Source organism: Lissotriton helveticus, chromosome 3_1 (assembly GCF_964261635.1).
Source record: "Lissotriton helveticus chromosome 3_1, aLisHel1.1, whole genome shotgun sequence".
NCBI lineage: Eukaryota > Metazoa > Chordata > Amphibia > Caudata > Salamandridae > Lissotriton > Lissotriton helveticus.
Genome location: NC_136061.1, coordinates 1927783508 through 1927809510, shown reverse-complemented (window position 1 = coordinate 1927809510; position 26003 = coordinate 1927783508). Strand labels below are relative to the sequence as shown.

At 44.2% G+C, this 26003-nt stretch overlaps 1 protein-coding gene across 2 annotated transcripts in view; it reads right to left on the bottom strand.

Annotated features, from left to right (window-relative positions):
* Positions 1 to 26003, bottom strand: part of WDR76 (WD repeat domain 76) — a 68794-nt gene that overhangs the window by 34346 nt on the left and 8445 nt on the right. The window contains exons 2-9 of one of the 2 annotated variants that reach the window (XM_078682952.1): positions 24018 to 24302; positions 23552 to 23644; positions 21340 to 21398; positions 19151 to 19280; positions 18073 to 18174; positions 5453 to 5499; positions 3156 to 3309; positions 2056 to 2214 (exon numbers count right to left, since the gene is read on the bottom strand). In XM_078682952.1, coding sequence (XP_078539078.1) covers positions 2056 to 2214; positions 3156 to 3309; positions 5453 to 5499; positions 18073 to 18174; positions 19151 to 19280; positions 21340 to 21398; positions 23552 to 23644; positions 24018 to 24302 — 1029 coding nt within the window. Of the gene's footprint in view, positions 1 to 2055; positions 2215 to 3155; positions 3310 to 5452; positions 5500 to 18072; positions 18178 to 19150; positions 19281 to 21339; positions 21399 to 23551; positions 23645 to 24017; positions 24303 to 26003 lie in introns of both variants that reach the window. The other variant, XM_078682951.1, reaches the window with a different exon arrangement.

Genomic DNA, 26003 nt, shown 5'->3' with positions numbered 1-26003 from the left:
CCTTGCAAACAAGAATGAGTTAACGCCAGCACTCAGGGTATATAAAATCCTAGGCCTTACCACAAAGATAAACTATGATGCTGGCAAACATTCTAAACACACGGACTACTATTAAAGAGGTTTTAAAAACAGTGAACTCTTTAGCAGCTCGAGAGTGAACCTCATCGGCCTTGGAGCAGTCATAAACTATGTGACAGACTCAGTACTTTCTCTAAAAGATCAAGAGTATCTAATTTCTTTCCCATTTAGGCACTTATTCCACATACTCTCCCCCCCCCCCCCTAGGCAACCTTCTCAGTCGCCATCTGCTAATTCCCCTCTCCTCAGCGAATTTGTACTATCTTCCAAGGACATCCATGAATTATTATCCTTGGCCACTTCGGGCTCCCTTCCGAACCTTTGTTCGTGCATATTAGACATTCTGGGTCTCTGGAGATCTCTCACTCTCTACCAACCACCGGCAACAAGTTACTCAATGCCACTGTCCATGTGGCCAGAAACCAGGTCCTGGTTATCTCACTTGTGGAAAAACCCGATGCCAATCCATCCCTATCTTCTTGTTACTTTTCCAATTAAATGCAGCGCTCCTCTTTTCTAGAAGACAATAGCTTCTTGGATGCCAGTCAGTACGGTTTCCCACCATGCCATAATAAAGTCTGCCCTGGTCGCGGTATTTAAAGATTTATGACTACAAGGTAGATAATTCTGCTCTGGTCTTGCTAGATTTTCCAGCTGCTTTTGATCGGTCTTTCATGACCATTTGTTGCTTCAACTCAAGGAGGCAGGGATTCAGGATATGGTGTTAGCCTTGACAGAGTCCTACATTAGAAAGAGCTGAAGAAGTTTCCTTAGCCCCCCTTCTGCTCCGAATTCAAATATCTTTCCCCACAGAGTTTTCCAGAGCACTTCAACGAGCCCCACACTTATCAATATTTACGTGCGTCTGCTTGTTCAGCTATCTGCTCCTTCGGTCTTATGTCCAGTGTTACACAGAAGACACCTGAATAGTGATCTCGCTTGATGACAATACCCAGGACTCCACCTACAACTATCCAAACTGTAGAATTGCAGCGGTTAAGTGGATGAGTGACAATTCACTTAAATTAAGCACAGACAAGACCAAGATCATTTTACTCTGACCGCTATCCACTTTGTGTCCTACCCAAAAGCCTCTGGCCAACTCATTTAGGCCCTGCTCCAGTTCAGAATCATTACAAATATCTCAAGCAGGATTGTTCTCTTACCACTCAGATTAACACATTTCCCAAAACCTGCTTTATTTTGCTGAAACTACCCTGTAAAATTGTTACTCGTCTCCCATCTTACACCTGCCTACTTGTCGTCCAGGCCATCCTCAGTAATCAATTACCAAAACGATGCATCCTGCCATGCGCGTCAGCTCCCCTAGCTTTCCTCCACATCATCTTTCTTTAAATCTCTGCATTGGCTGCCGGTTGCTAAACATACTTTTTAAGGCCACTTGCAGGGTATTTCAAGCTCAACATTGGTCTGGGCCCACATACTCCCCTGCTTATTCTCTGGCCCTCGGAGGAATGTCTTTTAGTAATTCCTGCGGTCTGCCACTCATGGGCAGGGGGGTCTCTCCTTCTAGGTTATCGCAGCTAGGATTTGAAGTTCTTACCCGACTACTTTCGAGCCGTTCGGAGGCCGCTACCTTTATGGAAAGCTTTAACAGTTGTGCCATTTTCTTGCTGAACTGAGGCAGCCTGGCATCCAAGCTCCCTGTAGCTATAAAATCTCTCAGCATCAAGACACCTTTCAGGTATCAGTGCGCTTTACAAGTCTCTTTAGGTTACATTGTGTTAGAGGTGGGGTGGCTGAACATGAGGAATGGCTTTTAGTTTTGCCATTGTAATACCTTTCACCAGGACCTTGCTATTTTTCAAAATACCTAGAATTCGAGTTTTATGTTGCTCAATGTTGATAATTTATATCAGACTTGCTGGGACAGGCTCCTAGCAAATTGATAATTTATATCAGACTGTTGGGACAGACTCCAAGCAAATGGATTTAGCCAGTGTGGTAGAATCTTACCTCATCAAACACTGTCTTAGTCACATCACCACACCGAAGGGTGCCATCGTAGCTCACAGACAGGAGATGTGCAGGATGAGATGGAGAGAAGTGCAAACAACCCACTGGGCGGGAGTGAGGCTCGAAGATGTATACGCCGCCATCAGCAGACTCATGACCCTGACAAACGGGGAAAGAAAAGGAGATTCTAGGTTAAAGTTATCAAATACCAACTAGAGGGATTCCATGCAGCAACTATATGGTTAATTAATCCTGTGGAAACAAACAAATAAGCACACAAAGAAACATCAGCTCCCCTTCGACAAGGCTTGCTGAACCACCCTTCTAAAAATGTGCCCCAGTCCACTACAAAACATCCCGCCCAATAAGCTCCTACAAAGTTGCTCCATAAAGCTCCCCACACTAATCTACTCACCTGCCAAGTTAGTCCTAAAAATAATGTCCTAGGACACAAAGTTGAAACATGATTCATCCCCCCACCCCAATTTCCGTTGCTCCCCACAAATAAAAGGTATTTAGCTCTACAGAATACGCAGCTCAATTCACTGTCCTTTTACCTACATGGCAGCACAGAAAGACCATTTGCCACATGAAAAGCTTCCATACACCGGAGCTGCTATGCATGCTGTTACAAAGGAAGAAGAGTGTGAAATAACCACACAACACATGCACATCTACTTTCAAACTTTACATACAATTTTATCACCATACTCCTAGAATGGTAGATTTCATTTCATACACCAATGCTGAGCATTTAATTCCCACCCCCTCACTTTAAGAATCCTGCTAGGCACCAGCTTGGAATCGAAGAGTGACAATGAATCAAAGGTCACTTTGAGGCAGTAAATTGATGCCCATATTTCACAGTATGCATTTAAATAATATATTTCTCATGTTAAGATCTTGCAGCACTTTTCATTTAGGGAGCATTCCACTGTCTCTTTTCAATCCAGTTAACATACTCACACGTCAATCTCTCACATTAATTTCATATTTCCCTATACTAATTAACCACAAATTCTTTTTGGACTTGCCTAAAAGAGATTCAACACCTTGTCAGGGTTAGTAAGTGCTATATAAATGCAATTGCAACTACTCACCAGGTTCCAGAGGCCGATTTCCCCCCACTTGTCTCCAGCAGCCACCAGAGTCTGGCTCTCTGAAGGATGGATGGCTAAAGAGAAGATCCGGTTCTTAGTCACCTTGGCAACCCTCTCCTCCACAAGCGTCATGCTGCGCAGGCGTGCCTTGTACCTGCGGAAGTGGCAAAAGTAAGATAAAGCTCTCCATTCTGGTGGAGAGAACCGTACCTAGGAAATGGCCTCTATTGACAGGACAGGAAACCACATCACTTCCCTGCAGCAATAGGTTTGCAGCTTCATAATCCGTTGTAGATGTACAGACTTGCCTTCTGCTACTTTAATGGTTTGATCAGGAACTGCTATACAAATACTAAAATACAATGCTCAAGACTTTTACAACTGACAATCAAAATCTACCTTTCATACCATATTTCAAGACATTTTCTCACAGTAGGTCAGGCTGCATCACACTTAATGTCTATTCTACTCTAAGTCAACACTGACATGGCCATATCCTAGCACATTGGGAGCCTAAGCTCAATGTATTGGGATCAGTCTTCCACCTCAGGCGGATTCGTAAGATCAGTAGGTTTCTTACCAAAGAAGCCCTGACCCAAGTTGTCATTGCGCTCATCACCTCCAGGCTCGACTATGCCAACATTCTATACGCAGGAATTCCTGCATGCCACCTTAACCGACTTCAGCTGGTGCAGAATCAGGCTGCTCGCCTGATATTCCACCAGCCTAAACATCAGCACGTCACTCCCCTCCTCCGCAGTCTACATTGGCTCCCTGTTTCTAAACGCTGCACTTTCAAACTGGCATGCACTACCTTCAAGGCCCTTTTGGATGCAGCCCCCATGTTCATCTCTTCGGCCTTGTCCCGTCACATCCCTTCTAGAGCCCTTCGCTCAGCATCACTAAACCTCCTCGAGGTCCCTAGATTTAAAAGAAAAAAGCATGGTGGCCTGAGCTTTTCTGTCCTGGCCCCCTCCGTCTGGAATTCCCTACCTCCTTCTCTCCGTCTCTGCCCAAAGTACGATTGTTTCCGCAGACTTTTAAAAACCCTGCTCTTTCAAGCCGCTTATGACTAACCCTCTCACCCTGGATCAACGCTATATGTCAATGAGCGCCAAGAAACCGATGGTGATGGTGCGCGTTATAAATTATTTTTAATAGAATCAGGGTGTTTCTCTAGTATTCCCTTGCTCACTAATATGTGGGTGATAACAGTGCCACTTGTTGAATTAATGGTGTTAGTAGAAAAGACCTATTAAATAGCCATTCCTGAATGATCGGTTTTCTGGTTCCTTTGGCTTACTGCCAATAATTCCGAGCTTTGCTTATTGCAAAGCGATTAACTTGAGATAATTCTCCGTTTTGGAGTCAAGAGCATCTAATGCAAATTAAGTTCCTTAGCCGCCAATGCCTTTGTAGGTCCCTCATTAAGAGGTTTTCCAAATAGTTAGCAAGGACACTTATTAGCGGTTTCAAAAACTATGCTTCAAGAGCTTATGTCCCTAAAGTTAATTCAAAAGTCATGGTCAAGTGCCATACTGTTCATTCAAGAACTCTCATCAAGCTTCCTATCTTAGGAGACACCATGACTACACCCAAGAGTGCCCGCATGGCTTTATATCACCAACTTACCCCACCTACTTACTCACACAAAAAAACTTCTAGAAACTGGACAATTTGCACCCCTATTTTTGATGGGGAAACAGAAACAGGACACTATGTAGCTTACATTTCCCGTAAGTTTGTTTTGGCATCTTTGACATAACCTGAAAAGGGTCACACTTCAGACATGGTAAAATTCCTCTACATTAAAAATGTCAAATTTGCTAATCTTCATTAAGATGTATATTCCACATACAAACTGCTTTGGAGTCAAGGCCACAAAATACACAATCTCCCCAGCTAGGGTGTCCTCATTCTCCTCATTTGGAGTCAAGGTGACACTGAGTTTTAGATTATCAATGGTCATACAACATCCAATAATCCAAAGGATTATTGAAAGTTGAAGGGCATTGTGGGATTCTAGTCAGAGGAATGGAAGATGTGGAATTCTAGACATATCCAAGGGTTGATTCCCATTGTTCCACTGTCTAACAGTACTATATAGCAAAGCATGTCAATCCATAATAAGATGTATGCATCCTGTAGAGGTACCGCAGCAGTAACGTGGGAAAGGTCTGCCACCATCAAGACAAGAACAGGAGGAGTGTACAGGAAGACTGCATATTACAGAAAGGCAGTCCCGAAGGACAATATGTGAAAAGGGAAGTGAGAGAACGAGACTATCAACTATTTACCCCTTTAAACTGCTTAGTGGCTGCTTCATGGCACAGGGAGGCACCTCCTACAGAAAAGATAAAAAGATTAAAGGTGAAATCAGTTGAAGCACTTCTGGAACACACCATTAGCAGAGCTCACAACAGAACGAGAGTGCATAATGCTAAACGTATTGTGCATACCACATATCAACATGGAGCATCCACAGACAGCCACAGTTCTAAATGAGCAAATAGAAAAACTGTAAAAAGACGGGACTAAATTGAGAAGGGAAACTAAATTAGCTAGTGTAGCCCTGCAGACAAACAAGAACATGAACACCAAAAATTATGGGGAGAATGCTTGCAATTTGGCTAACCACTGGAAATTGTTTGGGGTGGCATTCCAACCCATCATTCTTTTGCCCACCATACGACCATGTGGGGTGAAACTTGTAATGGATTGCTTGTGTTCCAATTCAGGGAAGAACTGGCTTGACAGGACTGCTGGAGCAGAATCAAGACTGATTTGCATATGACTGGGTCCAAACAGGGGTGACATGGTGCCGGAAGAGCGATGAATTGGAATGTTACCCTGGGCAATTGTCAGAGATTAGACAAAATCGCAAGCATTCCTGCCATCACCTTTTGTGCGCTTGATGTACCACCCTAAGTTGCAAGGATAGCCCTGTCAAGGGTTGGGTGCTCACTTTGCCACTGGAATCAAGCTACACCCGGCAGAAGAGCTCCGAACAGGGCAAAACCATTCTTTGGTTTCTTGTGTTCCGATTCAGGAATGACCTGGCATGGCAGTTTGGGCTAGACTGCTGCTAAGTGGGCAGGGTCAAGATGAATTTGGATATGGCTGGGCCCAAAATGTGGCATGGTGAGCAGAAGAACTAGGAGTTGGAATGAATGCTACCCCACATGATTCCTAGTGGCTAGAAAAATTGCAAGCATTCCTCCAATCACCTTTTGTGTGTCTGACTAACCAGACCACACATAAGTAAGGAAGAGTTAATTTCATTCAAAATAAAAGGATGGTGTATTGGTGGAAAGAGAAAAATGTTCTGCCATATTTAATTGCACTTGGTGACTTCGTGAATATGTATTAACCGTAGATAAACAGTCATTTAAAGTGGGAAATTCCACACAGCTGAAGTTGCATTTTCTCTGCGAAGAATATCTTGTCTTAAGTCCAAGAGACTATGTTCTTGACATGACTCCACTTCCCAGGTTTCTATACTCAAGATCGCCACCCACAGTAATTACCAGTGACCGAGATCAATTCAAGCAATCTACAGATCACTTTGCGTTTGTTGTGCTGAGGTCTGACAATTGCATACTCATGGAAGGATATGCAATGCTACATTTGAAGGGGAAACAGCCTTTACATGGTTTTTACCACGTTGTACCTTTACCACACATTTTTACCACATATGTTTTTAAAACACATATGCTTTTACTACGTATGCCTTTACCACGCATTAAAGGTAAGAGGGTGTGTGGGAGGCCCCCCCACAAATACATTGTGTGCGATATATATGTTACTTAGCCAGTAAGCATCTGTGCTTGGCATGTAGAGCTGTCGATTCACATGCTTTGCATACTTGTGCCATCTAGTAGTGTTGGGTCCGGATGTTTGCAAGTTGTTTTTCTGCGAATAAGTCTTTCCTAGTCACGAGGTAAGGGGACTCCTCCTTTCGGTGACAGTGCGCATGGGCATCGACTCCATTGTTGGATTGCTCTCCCGCAAGAGGGTGAGAATGGAATAAGTGTAGTATAGAGATGTCCATGTGTATGAATATATAATCAAGAACTGCAACAACTATAGGTGCCCGGGGAGGCGGGTGGGCGCATGCTAAGAACAGATGCTTACTGGGTAACATCATCCGTTCGAGGCATGTGTGCTGTAGATGCATAGACTACAAAGCAGTGTACTCCCAAAGCGGTGGCCAACCTGTAGATGTTACAGTTATTTGAAACAGTGTTTAAGTACTGATTGGTCAACATTAGCTTGTTGGCGAGCTAACACAAGTACACAATAGTGTTTGGTAAATGTGTGTGGTGTAGACCATGTAGCTCCCTTACATATGTCAGCTAGAGAAATGTTACTTAAAAAGGCCATTTTTGCACCTATTTTGCTTGTGGAATGCGCTCTAGGGGGTATGGATGACGTTCTTTTAGCTTTTGCATAGCAGGTTTGAATGCATTTAACAATTTATCTTGAAATGCCAGATTTAGAGATGGGATGGACACAGTTGTTTTGTGAAAATCTTTGGTCCCATCTATGTAGTAAAATAAAGCTCTTTTGACATCAAGCGTGTGAATAGCCCTTTCTGCTGAGAATTAGGTTGAGGAAAAAACACAGGCAACTCAACTGATTGGTTTATATGAAAAGCAGAAACCACTTTGTGAAGGAATTTAGGGTTGGTGCGAAGAACTTCCCTCTCTTTGTGGAGCTGAAAAGATGGCTTCTTCCCAGGTTAATGCCTGTAGCTCCCCAACTTTCCTTAACAAAGTGATTGTAATGAGGAATGCAACTTTGCATGAAAGAAACTGCAAAGGGCAATTGTGCAATGGTTCAAAAGGTGGACCCTTAAGCCTTGTAAGGACAATGTGAAGATTCCATACTGGCGGTATTACCCTTTTCAAGCCTTCCATGAAGGCTTTGATTACTGGAACTTTAAATAGTGATAAATGCTGCCTGTTCTGCAAATGCGCAACTACCGCTGCAAGGTGCAAACCAATAGATGTATGAACTAGTCCAGTTTGCTCCAAGTGTAACAGGTAACATTTTGTATAGCAGCATCTAGAGCAGGGGTCTCCAACCTTTTGTGTAGTGAGAGCTACTTCTGGTCAGTGAAAATCGTCGTGAGCTACTAAACCCCAAGCAACTCGCGCATTTTTCCGAGCGACCTCCCCCACCCAGTTTAATTGACGTTAAGCCTATTTCTTCAGAGCCCATGGGCCTCATACTGTGGTTTCAACACAATAACACTGAAATAAATTACTTTTTTTCCCTTTTCACATGTGCACTGCCTTCTGCAGCACAGTGAGACAAAAAAGCTAAAGCACAAGCCGCAACAGTGACACAACAAAAGCACAAGCCGTGCAAGCAGAGGCCAATGCTTGTCAGAATGGGACAGAAAAGAGGCTCTGGCACCAAATTAAAAGCAGCCCCATAAGCCGGGTCTGGTGGCTCACTGCACTAAAGCAGCCACTCCAGGGGCCTGTGCTTCACCTCATGGTCACAGGTTTAAATCCCAGCAGGTCCACTCATCCTTTCATCCATTTGAGGTCGATATAATGAATAGCATTGAGTTGGGTAACAATAAACATCTGTTATTCAGCCCCAGGACACCTTTGGGTAATCGTGCGCTTTGCAACTAGACCTGTTATGTTATTAAATATAGGGCAGGCAAATCAAATAGCTAAAAGAAGTGGGCCACATTTGCAAAATAAGTAAAACTTAGACATGTTGTAGGACGGTGCTTTTCAAGGTATGGAAGACTACTTGGCTATTTGTGCTTGCAGCAGGCAATGTTTGGTGCTATCAGAAAAATTAACAATAAAAAGCAGCCCACTAGCCAATAAAATCGGCACACAAATAGCCAAAAACCCATAGACAAGCATTGGCACCGACCACCAACCAATAAAATCGTCACACAAACAGACCACAAAACAACCATACATAACATCCTGAGTGGCCACACGACACCATGGAACAGTTATGGCCTCACCGTGGAGAGGCCAGAGCTGGGAAGCCAGAGCTGCCTGTGTCCCTTAAGAGCGCACAGAGGCCAGTGAAAAGGCACACTGTGATCCAGCCCACCTCTGGTTCAGTCAGCACAGGCTCAGAATGGACCAGCTTGAGAGGTAGAAGCTTAAATGGGGCATGGCAGGGCAGGTTGGTGACAACTATTGGATGTTATATTGAAGTGAAGGCAGGAGTCAGAAAGCTAGCATCAGTGTAACAACAACCTTTTTTGTCAAAAGGCCTCCTGCACCTCTATCTGACTTGTACCCACACACAGCTGTGTTGTTCCAAACTAAATTGTGTGTAGGTGCGCCGGTGCGGCACTCTCTAGGATGGTGGGAACCTCAATAGAACACGCCCTTTTCCAAAAATAGTTGATGAACCTTGTAAAATAAATGTAAATGTAGTATACTTGTAAAGCGCACAGCTGCCCCAGCAACGGGGCGTCCCGGCGCTGTATAACTCTGGGGAACCCGTCCTGGCTTTCCCTGTGGGATGGTCCCTTGCTGGGAGTCCCCAAGGTGGAGCCAGGCATCCCCGGAATTGGTGGGGCCGTTGTGGAGATTAGGCAAGCTAATGCCCAGAGTTGCCGAGTGGAACCCCTGATTAGAGTAAGCACCGAAGCGAGAATTATCGAGTCCGCTGACCAAGGTCCACGACCCTGCCGCGTCGGGAATTGAACCCTGGTCCCAGGCTGACTTCTGCTCTCAGGCCTGCCGCCTCTAACCAGTGAGCCACACTACTCCACTTGTGGAAGCAGCCCACCCGGAAAACAGGCTCTTTAATTGTTCAGAGATTAACTTCCAGGACTGACTGACTGGCTTCCTTTGACCCCAAAAGCACGTGTCACCCATGAGGCCAAAGCTACCAAGTGAATGGCTTTATTTCACTTCCGGTTGCCACTAGCGCATAAAGTACCTATAGAAAGAAAGGAGTAAGGCTCACCACGACGGGTCTGTGTATAGCCGAGAAGTGTGTTATAACCGGCAGGAAACATACACTGAAGAGCGCTGCGCTGCCGTTAAACTGCTTCCTCAGACCCATGAATAGTTGTGCCAGCAATAAGGGCCTAATTATTTCAGTGTCTACAAATGACGCACGAGGTATCAACCACCTGCGCTTACAGTTTCATCAGTCCAGTAGGGCCCTCGACGTGTACTTATTGAGGCCATTTGTAATAGGGGATCACTCGAAGAACCCCTTTGGAGGATGTGTCCATTTATTGGGAACTAAACACATATAATGGAAGCGTTTAAATTGCAGTGGAGTGATCTGGATATTAAAGCCAAGAGTGTCTGGGCCTGCCTGCGCCACTCACTCTTAGGCACACGTTGTGCCGATTTGCCTCGTCACGGTTTAACATTAAGGTTGCAGGACCAGAGGCACAGCAGTGGTGCAGCAGGTGCAGTGACACCGGAGTTCAGGGGGTTGAGGGGTCGATTCCACCACAAACAGTGACTGTGTTTTTTTACTACCTAATCAGGGGATGGGGTCAGTATTCCTTGCTCCTTCCGTGCCCTAGGCACCGTTGGCACACCACCGTGTAGGACACACTACTTCCCAGAGTGCGATTGTTTTTGCCTTCACTCATGCCCTCTAGATAGCAAACATTTTCCTTGTTCACCCTTTTAAAGAGAGGCTGGCAGAAAGAAGATACCATGGCTGCCGGCAGGCTGACAGGCAGCGTGTCAAGCACTGAGTAGCACAACCTGACAGGGCCTGGCATTCTAGTCATGGATCATGACATCAGGCTATCCGTCAGAGCAGCGCTGCGGGGGAATGATTTCAAAAGTGCGTGAGTTGAGGCTGCCAGTAGCTCCTGCCCTCACACCTAACGCAGTGCACAACACTGGGGGTGCGGCGCACACAGCAGTTGTGACCCTGTGCTTGCTCTTCAAAAGATGGGGCCGTGCTGGCACTGCGCGGCACTGGTGGCCCGTTGCGGCGCCCTTTATAATTTATTTGGGGACAGTGACACTACTGTGAGTGTCCCCAAATAAATTATAAAGGCCGTCGCAACGGGCCATCAGTGCCGCCGGCCGCCGCCCCTTAAATTGTGCCGCCTGGGGCGGTCCGCAACCCCCACCCCTCCCCCCGCACCCCCCCTAGTTACGCCAGTGGTGCCGAGGCTTTCAGCTTCAGGGGAGAAGGGATTTGCCCTGGAGCTTTAAATCACCAAAAATAAGTATTTAGCTGCCCAGGACAGGACTGCAGCATTCGTGTCTAGATAGGAGCCAGGGGCCAGGTTCCTTCAGCCTGTTGTTTGGGGCAGTCTTGTGGAGCGTGTCCCCTGCCTCTCCTCGGCGCTTTCTTGCTTCATGACGATCAGAGCCACTGCTGGGGAAGGCAACATAGAGTTTGCACAGCGCACGTGGGTGCCAACAAATGACTTTATTGCATGCACAGGAGGGTCGCTGGCTCAATGCTCTCCAGTGGGCAGAGAGTCTGTCGGATTCATCCCAGCCGTAAGAAAAAGACCTCAGCCTGCCACTTGCAGGCGGCAGAAGAATAAAGGACTTTACCGGGAGAGTTGTATTTACTCCGCTTAGCCCTGCCAAGTGCCACACACATGCGTGATAGTGTCCAGTGACTCAGTCCTTGCGGGGATGTGCATATATCACTAATAGGCGTGATATATAGGCTACACTAACAAGTTGTTTAGCATGTGTTATGGCTGTCATAGCGCGATTCCGGGCAGCAGAAGGCAGGCTTCGTGGTTCTCCGTGGGCAGGCTCAGGCGTCTCATGCTGGCCAACGTCCGCCCCTTCGCCCCGCCCCGAATAGGCTCTAATAGACAGTGTGAGCGGGTGGTTCGTATGGCGGCAGAGAAGCATAGACAGGAGGCCTCAAGACCAAACAAAACGATGACGATAGGGTACAAAAGTTGAACTTGGGCCACGAGCTACTAACAGGGTGTGAGAGAGCTACCGGTAGCTCGCGATCGACCTGTTGGAGACCCCTGATCTAGAGAATTGATTTTGCTATTACAGTAGACAACAAATCGTTTCCACTTTGCTGCATAACAAGCTCTGGTAGTAGGCTTTCTTGCTTCTTTTAGAACAGTAATGCAGCCTGGTGGTAGATTTAAATAACTAAACTCTATGACTTCATGATCCAGATCGCTAAATTAGTTCTGTGGGATTTGGAGGTCTGATTTCTCCATGGTTCTGCATGAAGAGCCTGGGGGTGAGATGCAGCTTCTGATGTGGACCTACTGACAACTCCAACAGGGTGATGTACCATGGTTGACGGGCCGTGAGGGAGCTACTAGAATTAGTGTGAGATGTTTGCCTGAGCTTTCGTACCAGACACAGAATGAGTGGGAGAGGTGGAAAAGCAGAGGCAAATCTCCCTGACCAGTTCATCCATAGGGCATTGCCTTTTGAGAGCGGGTGTGGGAACCTGAAGCAGAAGTTTGGGCATTTTGCGTTGTCGACTGCGGCGATCAAGTCTATTTGTGGAAATTCCCATAGTTGGAAGTATGGAAGGAGCACTTGGGGATGAAGTTCCCACTTGTGAATTTGCTGCCTCTTTTCTGCGGAGGAAGTAGGCAATCTGATTGTTTACTCCTGGAAGGTGTTCTGCCAGAAGATGAATCCGGTGATGGATTGCACAATACTAATGGCTTAACAGTTGGAGTGTGTGTCCTCCCCTGTTTTTGTACATAGTACATTGCGGCCACATTGTCTGTGTGGACTAGAACAACTTTGCCTATGAGGGGAGTCTGAAAAGCTTTGAGTGTTAGAAAAACTGCTAGAAGCTCTAGATAGTGGATGTGGAGGCTTTCATGCATGTTGCTCCATAGGCGTTGTATTGTGTAATCTTGGAGATGGGCACCCCAACCTGTCAGAGATGCATCTGCTGTGAGCACGATCTGAGGAATAGGGTCGATAAAAGGCCGTCCTTTTGATAAACTTTGTGGGTTCCACCACTACAGAGAGCAATGGGTGCGGCCGTCTACCAACACTAGATCGGTTAACTGACCAATGCGACTGATGCCACTGGCGTGCTAAGCACTCTTGTGAAAGATACAGGTGAGATTTCTGTGCACTGCCGGGAAAGCCCAGTTGATGAAGTAGGTCTATTGTGGTTTGAGTGTGTCGTGGACAGTTTCGGTAAGTGCTGGCTTTGTTGAACCAGTCGTCTAGGTAGGGTAAGACGTGACAAGGTTGTCTTCTGTGATGAGCTGTGACTACTGCTAGACATTTGGTAAATACTCTGGGAGTAGTAGTCACTCCGAACAGGAGTATTTTGAATTGGTTTTCCTGCTATCACAAATCTGAGGTATTTGCACCGAGCTGGATGAATTGGATATGAAAATATGCGTCTTAAGTCTAGAGTAGACATAAAATCTCCCTTCTGTAAAAGTGGAAGCACCCGTTGAAGGTTTTCCATGTGAAAGTGCTGACAGTATATATTGGTTTAACTCCCTGAGATCCAGAATAGGTCTTAAAGGGCAGTCCTTTTTGGGAAATCAAAAAATAGAGTAAAGCCCTGAACTTTGGTACTGTACTGGAACTGGTTCTATGGCTTCTTTTAATAAGAGATTGCACTTCATGTTCGAGCAACTGCAAGTGGTCTGGAGACAATTTGTGAGAGCGAGGCGGAATGTTTGGAGGATAGGTGGTAGGTCCAATCAATAGCCATGTTGAATAATTCTGATCACCCATTTGTTAGTTGTTATAGTTTGCCAAATGGGGAGAAAATGTTGAAGTCTTCCTCCAACAGGTGTAGTATGGTCGGAGGGAAGCATGGGAAAGACACTACTTATTAGGGGAAGGGGAGTTACGGGGTTTGATACCTTTAGAGTGGTTTCCTCTATATCCTCTTAAAAAAAAAAAAACTCTTGAGTAAGAGGACTGGGTATTACCTTTGTAAGAGGAGGTGTTCTGGAACGAGGGTGTGATTTTGGACCCTGCTCGCTAAAAGCAGCGACAAAAGGAGCCTCTGTTTGAAGGAGACTGGAGAGCTCCCATGGACTTAGCCACTTTAGTGTACTTTTTCATTTTCTCAAGTGCCTGATCAACCTCAGGACCAAAAGAGATGTTTTTTGTCAAATGGTGTATTTAAAATAAATTGTTGGAGTTCGGGCTTTCTTAACCCCTTCCACGCTGATGACGAGCTGGGCTCGTCATGAGGTAGCCTCCTGCTACGCTGATGACGAGCCCAGCTCGTCACGTAACATGCGGTTTCGCAAAAGTCAGCGTACGAGCGGAATTCCGCCCGCACGCATGCGGTTAACCAAGCATGTCTTCTGAGTAAGATGCTAGTGTTGACCTCCCTAACTGCAGTATCAGCAGCATCTAGGGCACATCTTTTTGAAGAATTGAAAATTAGCTTTCCTTTATTTACTACATCTTACGCTTTTGCTATATTTTTTGTCGACACTAGGAGTCAAGATGCGTGCACGCAAAGGATCTTTAAAAATATCTTTAGTGTGTATCATCATACCTTTACAAATAGGGAGTGTTTGTGTCGACCTGTGTATGGATCCTAATGTCTCAAACAAAAAATCCTCTTCTAAGGATTTTTTGTGTAATACCACCCCAAGGTATTCTGCAGACCTGGCAATGAGTTCCTGATAAGATACATTGTCATCAAGTGGAGGTGGCTTGGCAGGGTAAAGGTCTGGATCATTGTCTAATGGAGGGTCAAGTGTGTAATCTCTCCATGGAGCTACTGGTAAATGCGTGTCCCCCTAATCAATATCATCCCCCATCAGGCTGAGATTGTGGAGAATCCTGAGGCGTGATGTGCAAAGGACTTAAAGTCAGAGAAGAGGGTGGTGGAGGGGATGCTGGTGGTGGATAAAAAGGGCTGGTAGAGTATTTACCTGCATTGTTCGGCCATACAACCCATTAGGAAGTATAAGACCACACTTGTTGCAGTTGATAGTCAAAATCTTCCTTTCATTTTATGGCATATTAACTCCCTGTAGGTCTGATTGCCTCTCACAGAACATCCATGCACTCCAAATCGATAATTAAAGGAACCTATGAAGGACGTTGAGTGTCTAGGCTCAATGTTTGGGATTAGTACACTGGAAAGTTACACCCGGACATGGTGCCAGTGGTCACTAAGCCACAGGACTCAAATAGTCAGAAACCAGCTTTGCTTGTCTTTTTGTTCAGAGGGGCCTTATCTGGCAGTTTTGGTTGGACTGCTCCTCCCAGTGAAGGAGGAGCAAGGCCGATTTTCATATGGCTGGGTCCTGACTGAAGAGCAATGGTGGTCAATTAAAAAAGAAAATGGACTGGCTTACGTCCCAGAGTAATTAGCAATGACTGAGAAATGACTGAGAAATTCAAACAATCAACCCATCCATATTTTATTGATTTCTGTGCATCTATACTTAATAGGGTAAGTCACTGTCACAACATGCACAAGACACAACAAAAGAAAAGGTGCATTGGGAGGTGGGCCATAGTCAGAGGCACCGCACAGAAAAGGGCCCAAGATAAGAGAAAGGGGAGGCCCAAAAGATAAAGGATTGGGGCAAGCAACGTCTGTACAAAAGTGTATGCGTCCTCAAGGGCAGACAAATCCGCACAGAGGTGGTGAAGCCAGACCAAAGGCGGGCCCGTAGGGGCTGGAGCCCCAAAATGGGAGGGGAGAGAGAAGAACCACTAAAAAAGAAAGAAAGTGCTCAGAGAGCAAGAAGAAAACCAGAGGCATCCGCAGAGGAGGAAATTCTCAGATGGAACAGTCCTAAAAAAGCTGGTCTGTTGAAAGAGGGGCCCAAGGCAGGAAGCAGCTGCAAAAGTGGAAGGCAACTACTCAAGGGGAGAAGCCACAGGCGAGAGGCAACTGCACAGAGGGGAGCACGGGGGCACAAGGCAGTGGAAATAATGAAAGAAATCATTGAAACAGGGGGCATAGCAGGTGGTGGTAGGACATACTGAATAATGATGCCACTGGGGGCTATGGGTGTTTGAGAAATTAATGAATCAAGCAAGCAGCAGCTATGAAAGAAGAACACAACTGCACCAAGCAGAAAGGAGCAGGAAGCTGCTGCAGGCAGATATACACCCCACATGATCACTTTGCAACAAGGTACGTACGGCCGTGAAATAACTTTACAAACCGATTTCCAGTGACTATTGCATTAGTCAAAAAGGGTTACAGAATACTAGTCACCTTAAAAGAGAAAACTTCGCACAAATACTCTTGGGGGATCTTATATTTAGAGTTAAGTGTTTGGTCATTATTTTACTAATGTATGTCCCAATTCATCCAAATCACATTGGTACACACCATAATGGAAGGTAAGCAGTTGAAAAAAAATGGGGAATTTCCTCCCTTCAAACAATTTCTCTTATTTTATTGTGTTTGTTCCTTTGTGGACTGAGCAGCAAAACGCTGAACACGTTTGGCACCGACTTGCCACAAAGGCAGGGTGGATGAATTGGGACAAACTTTAGAAAAACAATGAACACACACCTAGAACAAAAACTCTAGGGGGAGCTTTTATGTAGAGTAAAATTCTCACGTAAAGTGAATAGCACTCTGTGACCCTTTTTCAGACGTAACCACGAGAAGTAGTAGGCCCCATCCTCACAGAATGCAACTTGCATCACAATAAATTCAATATAAGCATTATAAGTATAATAGCGTGCAGAGCCTCAAACTAATATTCTCACTATTGAATTAGTACAAGACATTTCAAAGTGTACCGTGCACAGAAAACATGTGCCTTGCACACAGCGGATGCTAATTTTCTGCAACTGAAGAAGAGATTTGCAAACTATTTATGTCACAGATTTGAGAAAGAGAAGCACATGAATTTAACTTTCAGGCAGTTTATGGGCACTGGTAGCTCTAGGAAGAATGGAGAGGTGTAAAAGGGTGGGTACAGCCTTTAGAGGAAGTTGCACAGCTCTACTAAAAGAGTAACCATGGGTAGAGTTAGTATCTCCAGTCAAAAAAAGGAGGGAAGATGTTAACAAAAGTCCGAAGTAATGTTGTTGGAGCATCAATTCTCGCACTTAAGATCCAAATAACCATCTTAAGAAACTTGTGGTATGCTCGGGGTGGGGGAAAATCGGATGCCACCAAAATATCCAAAAGGTCCCCCACATCATTGTGAAGTATTTAAAGTAACAATAGGGAGAATTTTGACAGACTAGACACAAAAAATGAAGCATACAGTTTTTGGACTAGCTTGCAGGACAGCCACGTGCCTGGGCAATACAGAAAGGGTTTTACAATGAGAGGAAAAAAACTGCGAGAGTGAAAGGCAATAGATAATAGATACCCAATTGCACTCACGTTAAACTCAAGTACTAGCCAACGGACAAAGCTCATGCACTGACAGACCAGAGGGGATTTATTTTACTTCATCCCCCATTTAACTACTCTCACGTAACTACTATGAACAGACAATTCTGGCCCCTGGTTTTAGGGGATCTCCACAGTTATATCTATCCAGGCTCCTTCAAACTCCCTTGAGTCCCTTTAGTAATTAGTTTTGCCGCAGCACTACTAGAGAAGTTGATACACTACGGTTTTACCCAAACAGGGAAAATAGGCATGAACTCATAAAACGCAAACAGGACACCAGAAAGGTTAGGGGGTTATAGAAGGCTCCACACAGACGTGGTAGAAGGAAGAATGTCACAGGTTGGAAAAAACACTGCCTAGGGATAAAGATGGGACAAAAGAGGAGAGAATGAGTTACTAAAGTAGTGTGAAACATCCTGACTGAGAATAGATAAATAGGAGGATCGAGGAGCGATGGGGAAGTGCTTTGAACTATTCCTTGCAGAAAATATGCTAACGATTCACAAGAGGTGCCATGAGTATTTCAGACGAGAAAACAAAGCTATGCCCATTGTCCGATCCCACACAAGCTTCTCCACAGAGGACCCCCTGCACAGTTCGCAACCTTGTATGATTTACCTACCAGACTAGCTTTTTTCCATGTATTCAGAAAGTCCAGCATCACCGCCTCGTCCTGCACCTCATGAATAGGTTTTATGTCCAGAGGTCCTACAGGCTTCATTGGCTGCTGAAACAAGCAGAGGAATTACCAGGACAGACTTGTCACTTGTGTGCATTTCCACTCACAAAACAGAAAATGTCTTATTGGTGCGCGCTGGGAAGAGAGGGGGTCGGGATTGACTGTGCAAACTCGTGTGTATTAGTGGTTTATGGGAGTTCATATAGTAATCTCCTATGTATGTATATGGGTCGGATGGGCCTTCAAATATTGCAAAACTCAATAAAATTAATGAAGAGAAAAAAAATAGAAAATAAAATCAAACAGAAAAACATACAAACAAACCCTCCAAATCCGAATGGAGTTTTCTGAATCAAACTTCTTTGCATTCTCAACACAAGCAAGAGTGCTGGGAATACATAAATCCTCAGGGGAAAAGGGAATGCATCAATCATCACACAAGTAGGAATCTACCTTCCATCAGAGTAAGGAAACAAGTCTGCATTTCCAAGGTTAAAAAACCAAAAAAACACTTTCGAATTAAAGTACCATATCCAGTGCCCCCAATCTGCAGGACTTATGCTTTCAGAAGTTTAAACTAGTCACATTCTATAGGAGTGAAGTCGTTAAGCCCAGTGGATTTAAAAACAGATATCTTACACTAATAAATCAGTAAGGGATTTGTCAGGAAAAAAAATCACTTGTGTTTGCAAAACACTACCAACTTTCCCCTAGAGGAGACATTAGCACAAGCGGGAAGGCATACAAGGAAAGAAACATTTGCGGGTGGCTGTGGGATGGGTAACCCAAACCACAAACAGCTGATAAAAAGATCTCATCCTTTGAAGACACTCTGTAGAGGTTGAGAATAGAACTGTTAGTAATTGAAATATTCAAACTGAAGAACGTGGTGGACAAAAAAAAACCAACACATTGATACTAGCTTTTAGGCCCAAACTACACCATGACTTATGCAGCTGGAATAAAGAACATAAAATGAGCTTCATGCAGTGCAATCCTTTGAATATCCACACAGCCTTACGTTCTCATCGCCGGGCAGAGGATCAAACTGCACTGCTGGTTCTGGTAGCGGTGTCCCTGATGGATCAACCCTCTGCAGCCGCATTGACCTGCGACGAACGCCGTTCACTTCTTGCACTTTGATAAGCGGTCTAGGAAATGTAGAAGGGGGTACACAGGTTAATGAGCTTTGTGAACACATGCAAATGTAGGCATACGGTGAGATTCATCTACTTAGCAAGCTCAAGGTAAGCGTGCAAGTGGTGTACATTGTAAAGGAGGCCTGGCCTATGACGGATTTCAGATACACTAACGTAAATGGAACATGACTTGGTAACGATGGCAACGCTTACCATCTTTCAAATGACTACCTTATACAAAATGACTTTCCTGTCCAGATTTCACCTAATAAGCCAGTCCTCCTGCCATACCTGAGAAACTTCTGTGCTCCTGCAAAGTGTAACCATTGTTGGAGGAACCTAACAATAATGTGATGCAGAACTAGGTTTGTCCCACAGTCTCCCTAACAAAGTAGCTCTTCATTTCTCAGTCCACTTTACCTAATGGGCCATGTACCAACAATACGCTGCATCGACTTCGAAACGTGACTCAATTTTCTTAATGTTCTGTTAACTGCATTTTCAGACAATGTGTGTGAATATTTTACTTGACAAAGACCAAAAATAAAAACCAAAAAAAACGTATTCACAAAGTATTATATTGCTTGCTAATAAAAGATGCACATTGTTCAATTGTCATTACGTCTTGAGAACAGTTAAAAAAAACTAGAGGAAACCATTTTTTAGTCTGGCATGATCATGGACAGCCGCTTTCGGACCTTACGTGAGCAGCAAAAATAAAAGCTTAGAAGGAATTACTGAGAAAAGCTGTAGGTTAGTCTACGTGTTGATTCCCTTACCTACACCATGTGATTGGACAGGTGGGTGTATTCGCTGGCAAAGGTCGCTTGTAATACACTTGCATTGTTGGGAGATTTATGTTCAATGCAGCAAGCCTGAATCGTTATGGTGACACCAATAATGCCATATGTAAAATGCTATAGGTATGATCTGTATATTATTTGAAAAGGCCACAAAGTTAAAAGGTCTGACTTATTTACTGCGGTAAGCATTCCTAAAGCCAATAGGCCTTAAAAGGTTGGGTTATTGTAACACCGTGGAAAAGCCTGCACACAGGAATTTTGTTACATGGAATCTCACATGTTCTATGTAACAGAGTAGAGGTGTATGTACGTCTCCTCTTTTATTCGGCAAATTAAAGCAATCAATGAAGCACAAACTGTTAACCAACAACCACAGTAACATTTCGGGATAACTATCACAAGCCCAGAAAAAAAACTCACAACTGAAGAAGCACTTTCAGCTATAAGCCAACCCTATAGGTACTGCTGCTGTTTGTTCTCTGTGGAATAAGGCAGAAAACTCTGGTCTTATGGCTAAACTTAAAGGACCTACGTTTGTTAAGATGTACCAGAGGCATGAGGAGCAAGAAGTGCCACGTTCTTCTGATAAAAGCAACTTAACAAGGGGTCTCCTAAATTAACATACACACTCAAAGGCTTACATTGCGAGTGTGACTTTCCTGTAAAGTCGTCCAAGTGCCACGACTTGTTGAAACTGTGAAATACAGGATATAAGAATGATTCAAAGATGAAAGAATAGTTTAGAAAACTATAGCCCGTGTGTTGCTCAATTCTCTACTTCTATGAATCTTCTCATGACGCCTGAAATGGCAAGTGGTACATAGTTTGTGGGATGGAGAGGGCAAGAGGCATGGTGGAGAGTTTGGCAGGTTGTTTTAGAGGCATGTTGTTTTTATGAGCTGAACAGGTAATTGGGGTATGGCTGGTTTAGGAGGGTCCTTCTTTGCCCTACAGGGAAAAGAAGAGAGCCACCCTTAGTGGTACCTTGCTTTTGAGGGGTGGTTTGAACTACTATTACTACACGGGGCGTGCAGATGTTTACTTCCGCTTCAAAAGGCTCCCAGCCCTCCAGAAACCATGGTCCTCATCACCCAGCCTCTTCCAAGTCTATCCTTTTAAGTAATACAAGGTTATTGTATGGCCCACCTCTAACGTCAATGAACCCAAAAGAATTCTCACCACAAAATAAAACCACTCAGATATAGGTAACCCCTCACGATTACCTCAGTAATATAATATGGAGATCAAAATTGGGGCAAAAGTTTCACCTTCTAAGCTGACGAGGAGGAATCTTCACTTTTGTCTTTTTCTTAAGAGTCGCTGCAGTCTGCAACAGAAATGAGAAAAACATTTTTTTATGTCTTATAGATACAAATACTAAACCTTCAAACCCAGTAGAACATCAAAGCCTTAGGAGGATGTAATGTCAGGCAGATACATAGAGAGAATTCAAATCTCCTTAGTATAATTACAAACTTCTGATGAGTGCCTTACTTTCATAAACGCCACTCTGGCCTGACCAGTTTGAAACCCTTCCCTCCCACCCAATCCATTTCCTGAGTTTACTGTGGTCTTCTTGCGTGAGAATTTGTTTTAAGATTGGTGATGGGCACCTCAACCTGTGTAAACGGATGCCTACACTTATGTGCCACGTTCACTATCCCCTTAAGCTATTGAGAGATGCCAAAAAAGCGGTCACACTGTAGACTGAAGGCTCTGTGCAGAACTGCACCACTCGGTGTTGCAGAACAGCGACACCTCACAGGCCGTACCACTTACTACAGCACCTTGGTGCAGCACTGCCAATAAAGAAAAATAATAATACTTAATTGCACAACAATTGCCCATGTTCCCTCCCCCCAGTTTGTCAGAATGGGGGGATGAGGAATAATCTGTGCAGGGCAGCTTTTCAAAACTCATACAGTTAGCACTTTTATAGAGTTTTGGAATGTTTTTCGAAATTGTGAGCAGAAACTCTCGGTAACACAATATACCAGCTCGTTCAGAGGGGCTTAAAGATGTTCTCATCTCTAGTAGCCTATACCAAATAGCAACCACCCTTGCGGGGTTAGGTTGAAGGCTTCTTGAGCAGTGCTGCCCTGGACCATCCTTTCAGCCACAGGAAACTCAGCTATGCAGTCACAAGAGAGAACTCCCATTACAATACCACCAGGGAATGTGTGAAAGGATGTGGCACAGTGCTTTTGCACTGGCAACATGCCTCTCCTGGAACCACAATCAGTGATTGCTGGGTGCTTTTGGAAAAGTGTGGTGGAGGGGAGAATCGTTTGGTCTTGGGCAGAAGGATGTGGGAGCAGACATAGCTATCACAACCCTTTAGCATGGAAGGTGCCTGCGCTAACTTCAAGCAAATACCAAGGGCTTATCAGTCCTCAATAAGCATTGGAAAAACTAGAAATTATTGCCTGCCTTAGTTGGCTTTGCCAATGCTTTTTTGGCAAGACCGTACTTCACAGCATCGACAAAAAGTATTTTATTTCTGATGAGATGCAGTATTGGGCAAAAGAAAAATAAACGGCGCGATGACACAGCTACATCAGTGCATGAGTGCACGCATGTGTCATCATTTATCACACACATTTATCACATGCATGCACTTTCGAAATTACTGACGCCTTTTCCTTCATTTACCGATCCAATATCAAATAAAAAAATTAAAAAAACTGTAGCATGTAGCGCTATTTTTTAAAGCAGAGGTGCCAACTGAAATTTTCTGCTACTGCCCCACATCTAAAAATATAAAACATAAAATGGAGCACAGGTTGGGGCCCATAGGAGTGAGTGGAGTGAATAAAATTTAAAAATAAAAGCACGATCAGAGGAGGAGAGGACAAGCTGCACATGAGGGAAGAGAACAGCACTGGGGGGTATAAGGAGAACCACACAACGGAGAAACACTGAGCGTGGGGGGAAAGACACAAGAGATAAAGAGCAGCACATAAGGTAAAGAGCAACTCAGAACGTGGGGTGGGTATTTGGTGGGAGAAGAAGCACACAAGGAAGAGGAGAGCAGGAAGGAACATGCACTCTCAGAGCGCTTTGATAAAAACACAGCAGTTCCCTAAACGCTAGCAATGGAAGGCTGTAAGTCAGCCAACCAAAAGGATGGTAAAGACAATAGGGAGGGACAAACAGGAGAAGGAAAGCCATTGAATAAGAAGCAGGGAATGAGAGCAAACGACAATAAAGCCAACAAATGGTAATCAATGTACAGGCTGAAGTTTAATCTGTTTTTGGAAAGAACAAAACAAGTCTTTTGCAATCAGACATCTTGTGCTGTCTGGTGGGAGAGACCTAAGAATGAGCTACTCTGAAGTAGGTCAATGGCTGAAAACTGTTTGACCAATGTGATGCAAATTATAACAAAATGATGATCACAATGATTTAACTATTTTAACACTTCTAGTAGCAACAAATAAATCAGTATATCACCAAAATATACTAACACACAAAACTCACCTCAAGTATATTTAAAGCAGCAAAGAACTTTGCGTTGTCCTTGATACTCTGCAACCTCTTCTTTTCGTACTCGGATAGCGGAGCCGGTGTGCCCTGGAAGACGGAAAAAAGGCTTTATATCAGAAGCCAAAGGGACTGCGTAGGGGAACCCATCTCTCACTACAGGGGTCTGATCATCACTTTAGGGGTAATCTATATACTGCAGACATCCAGCCCTCATTACAGAGGCAACAGGATTTTAAAAAGTAGCCCCCTAAACGAGTCACAGAGCAAACAAAAAACACTGCTCTTAACACAGACAGACCAGTACCTTGTAACCCCCACCCTCCCCCCCAAAAAAAACATTTCATGCTCTGAGTTAATACTATATAGGAACCTCAATCACTAGCCAGGCACACTTAGAAAACAAGCTTGAAACTGTACCAACCAATTGCTGCAAGTCAGTCTGTGTTTCAGGGCATCTTACCAGGATGCTATCCTCATTGTCACTGTCTTCAGTGTGGTCATCGCTGTCACTTCCCGAGTCACTATCTGCTGTAAGTGTCTGGGGCTTCTTTTGACCCCGAACTTTCTCCTTTCTTGAAGGCTCCTCACTCCTGGAATATGCCTCCAACAGGCGCTTCTGTGGTCCTCGTTTCGGTGTAAGCAGTACTGGCGTGTTAGAAAAGGCAACAGGCAACCTCTCTAGGGCGATACGCACTGAACGTCGAGGTGAGTCCTTTACATCTGGCTTTTCTTTGGGGGTTTGTTCCTGTACCAATAAATCAGACAGACAAGCATACTCAAAATCAAGAAACGCAAAGATTTTTGTGGGCGAGGTGTGAGAAGCAAGACTTCTGGAAATCAGGCAGAAGTAGGGTATATATAGCACCCAATGCCTAGGATAGATTGTTTGGGGTCAAAGGCAACATTTCTTCATATTTATTTAGTCCTACGGACAATTAGACCCCACTGCATGAGGCACAACCCCATTGGCTGGCAGTTTTGCAGTGCCACATTATTAAGGTCTGCTGCTGCAAAGGCAAGACATCTATTGACATGTAGAAGATGCTTAAATTAGTATACATAATTCATTATTGCAAAACATTTTTTGGTAGGGCAATGGCTAACAGGAAACAGAGTGAGTTACAAGTTCAGCTTGCTTCACCAACAGTTGTTCCAAGTAGAAAACATTCACAAATGGCTGCAAACTATAACTATTTGTGGAGGTTTGCAAGGTTTCGAGAATGTGCCTTGAAAATATGTAAAAACATGAAGTATGGAAGCAAGAGTGGTGATTCTCCAAATTGAAAATGAAACATACGCCCCCAACTAAAAAAATAGAATAAACACGTTTGCAGACAGTTTTGCTAAACTATTGAAACTATTATGCAATTTGCTTTTGAAATAGAATGTTCGCAAAACATTTGCATCTTCAGGAAAACATATTAAAGTTAAATATACTTTTGCTAAATTAGCAATTTTTAAAGGGCAACTTTATATACATTTTCTCTACAGCATTATCAAGCATGCAGGTTGCATTCCAAGATTTGACAGGAAATAAAATTTAGAAAAACAGCAAGATATGTAGAAAAGAATAAAAGCAAATATATATATGTGATGACTTTTACCCACCTTATGAATTAAAAAAAAGCAAACTTTACATCTTTGCCTCGAGTGCTGATTTTGGTTGTCCGCGAACTTTTCTGTGCAAGAAGCACATAGTGGAAAGTTGGAGATATATATATATATATATATATATATCTCCAGACCTTTGGCTCCTTTCGCTGACACGGCGCTCTTTGAACGGTGCGATACCTTATAACCGAGCCAGGCTGTTGATACTTCTCACACTCTTTCCCACAGGAAATAATTCGGCTGCACTCCGACTTCGATAAATCCAAAGCTTGTGCCCAAATGTATTCTTCAATTTTAAACACACTCGCGAGCGTGGAAACAAACCACCAACACAGACACACATATTCTGAACTCTATTATATAAGCAGAATTGTGGTATAATTAGAGTGCTGGCATATTTACAATCCGTCAAGGATAAGAAAGCTAGCCTAAACAAAACCCATTCACAAATAGAGATCTACATATATAGAGTAACCATGGGTGTAGTTTGCGTAGTAGCGCTACGCTTAGTTACGCTAAGTGCACTTCGCGAGCTACGCAAACTGCGTAGTGCGATGGGAAAATGCTGTTCTCACTGATTGCTCAGTGCCGGATGCTTGTCCGTACTGTGCAGTCATTGCAAACGGCATCTTGCACAGTGCAAGCGTTGTTTTCGGCCGCTCGAATAGACTTGTACTCTAGCGGCAGCTTTCTCAACGCGGACTGGTAGTTTCTCATCCCGAGCGGTTGTGAGCATACGCGACCACTCGCAATGAGAAACCTGACCTCCCCGCGTTGAGAATCTTGCCGGGAGGTTTATTTTCCATACTCGCGATCTGCAACTTGATGTTGCTGA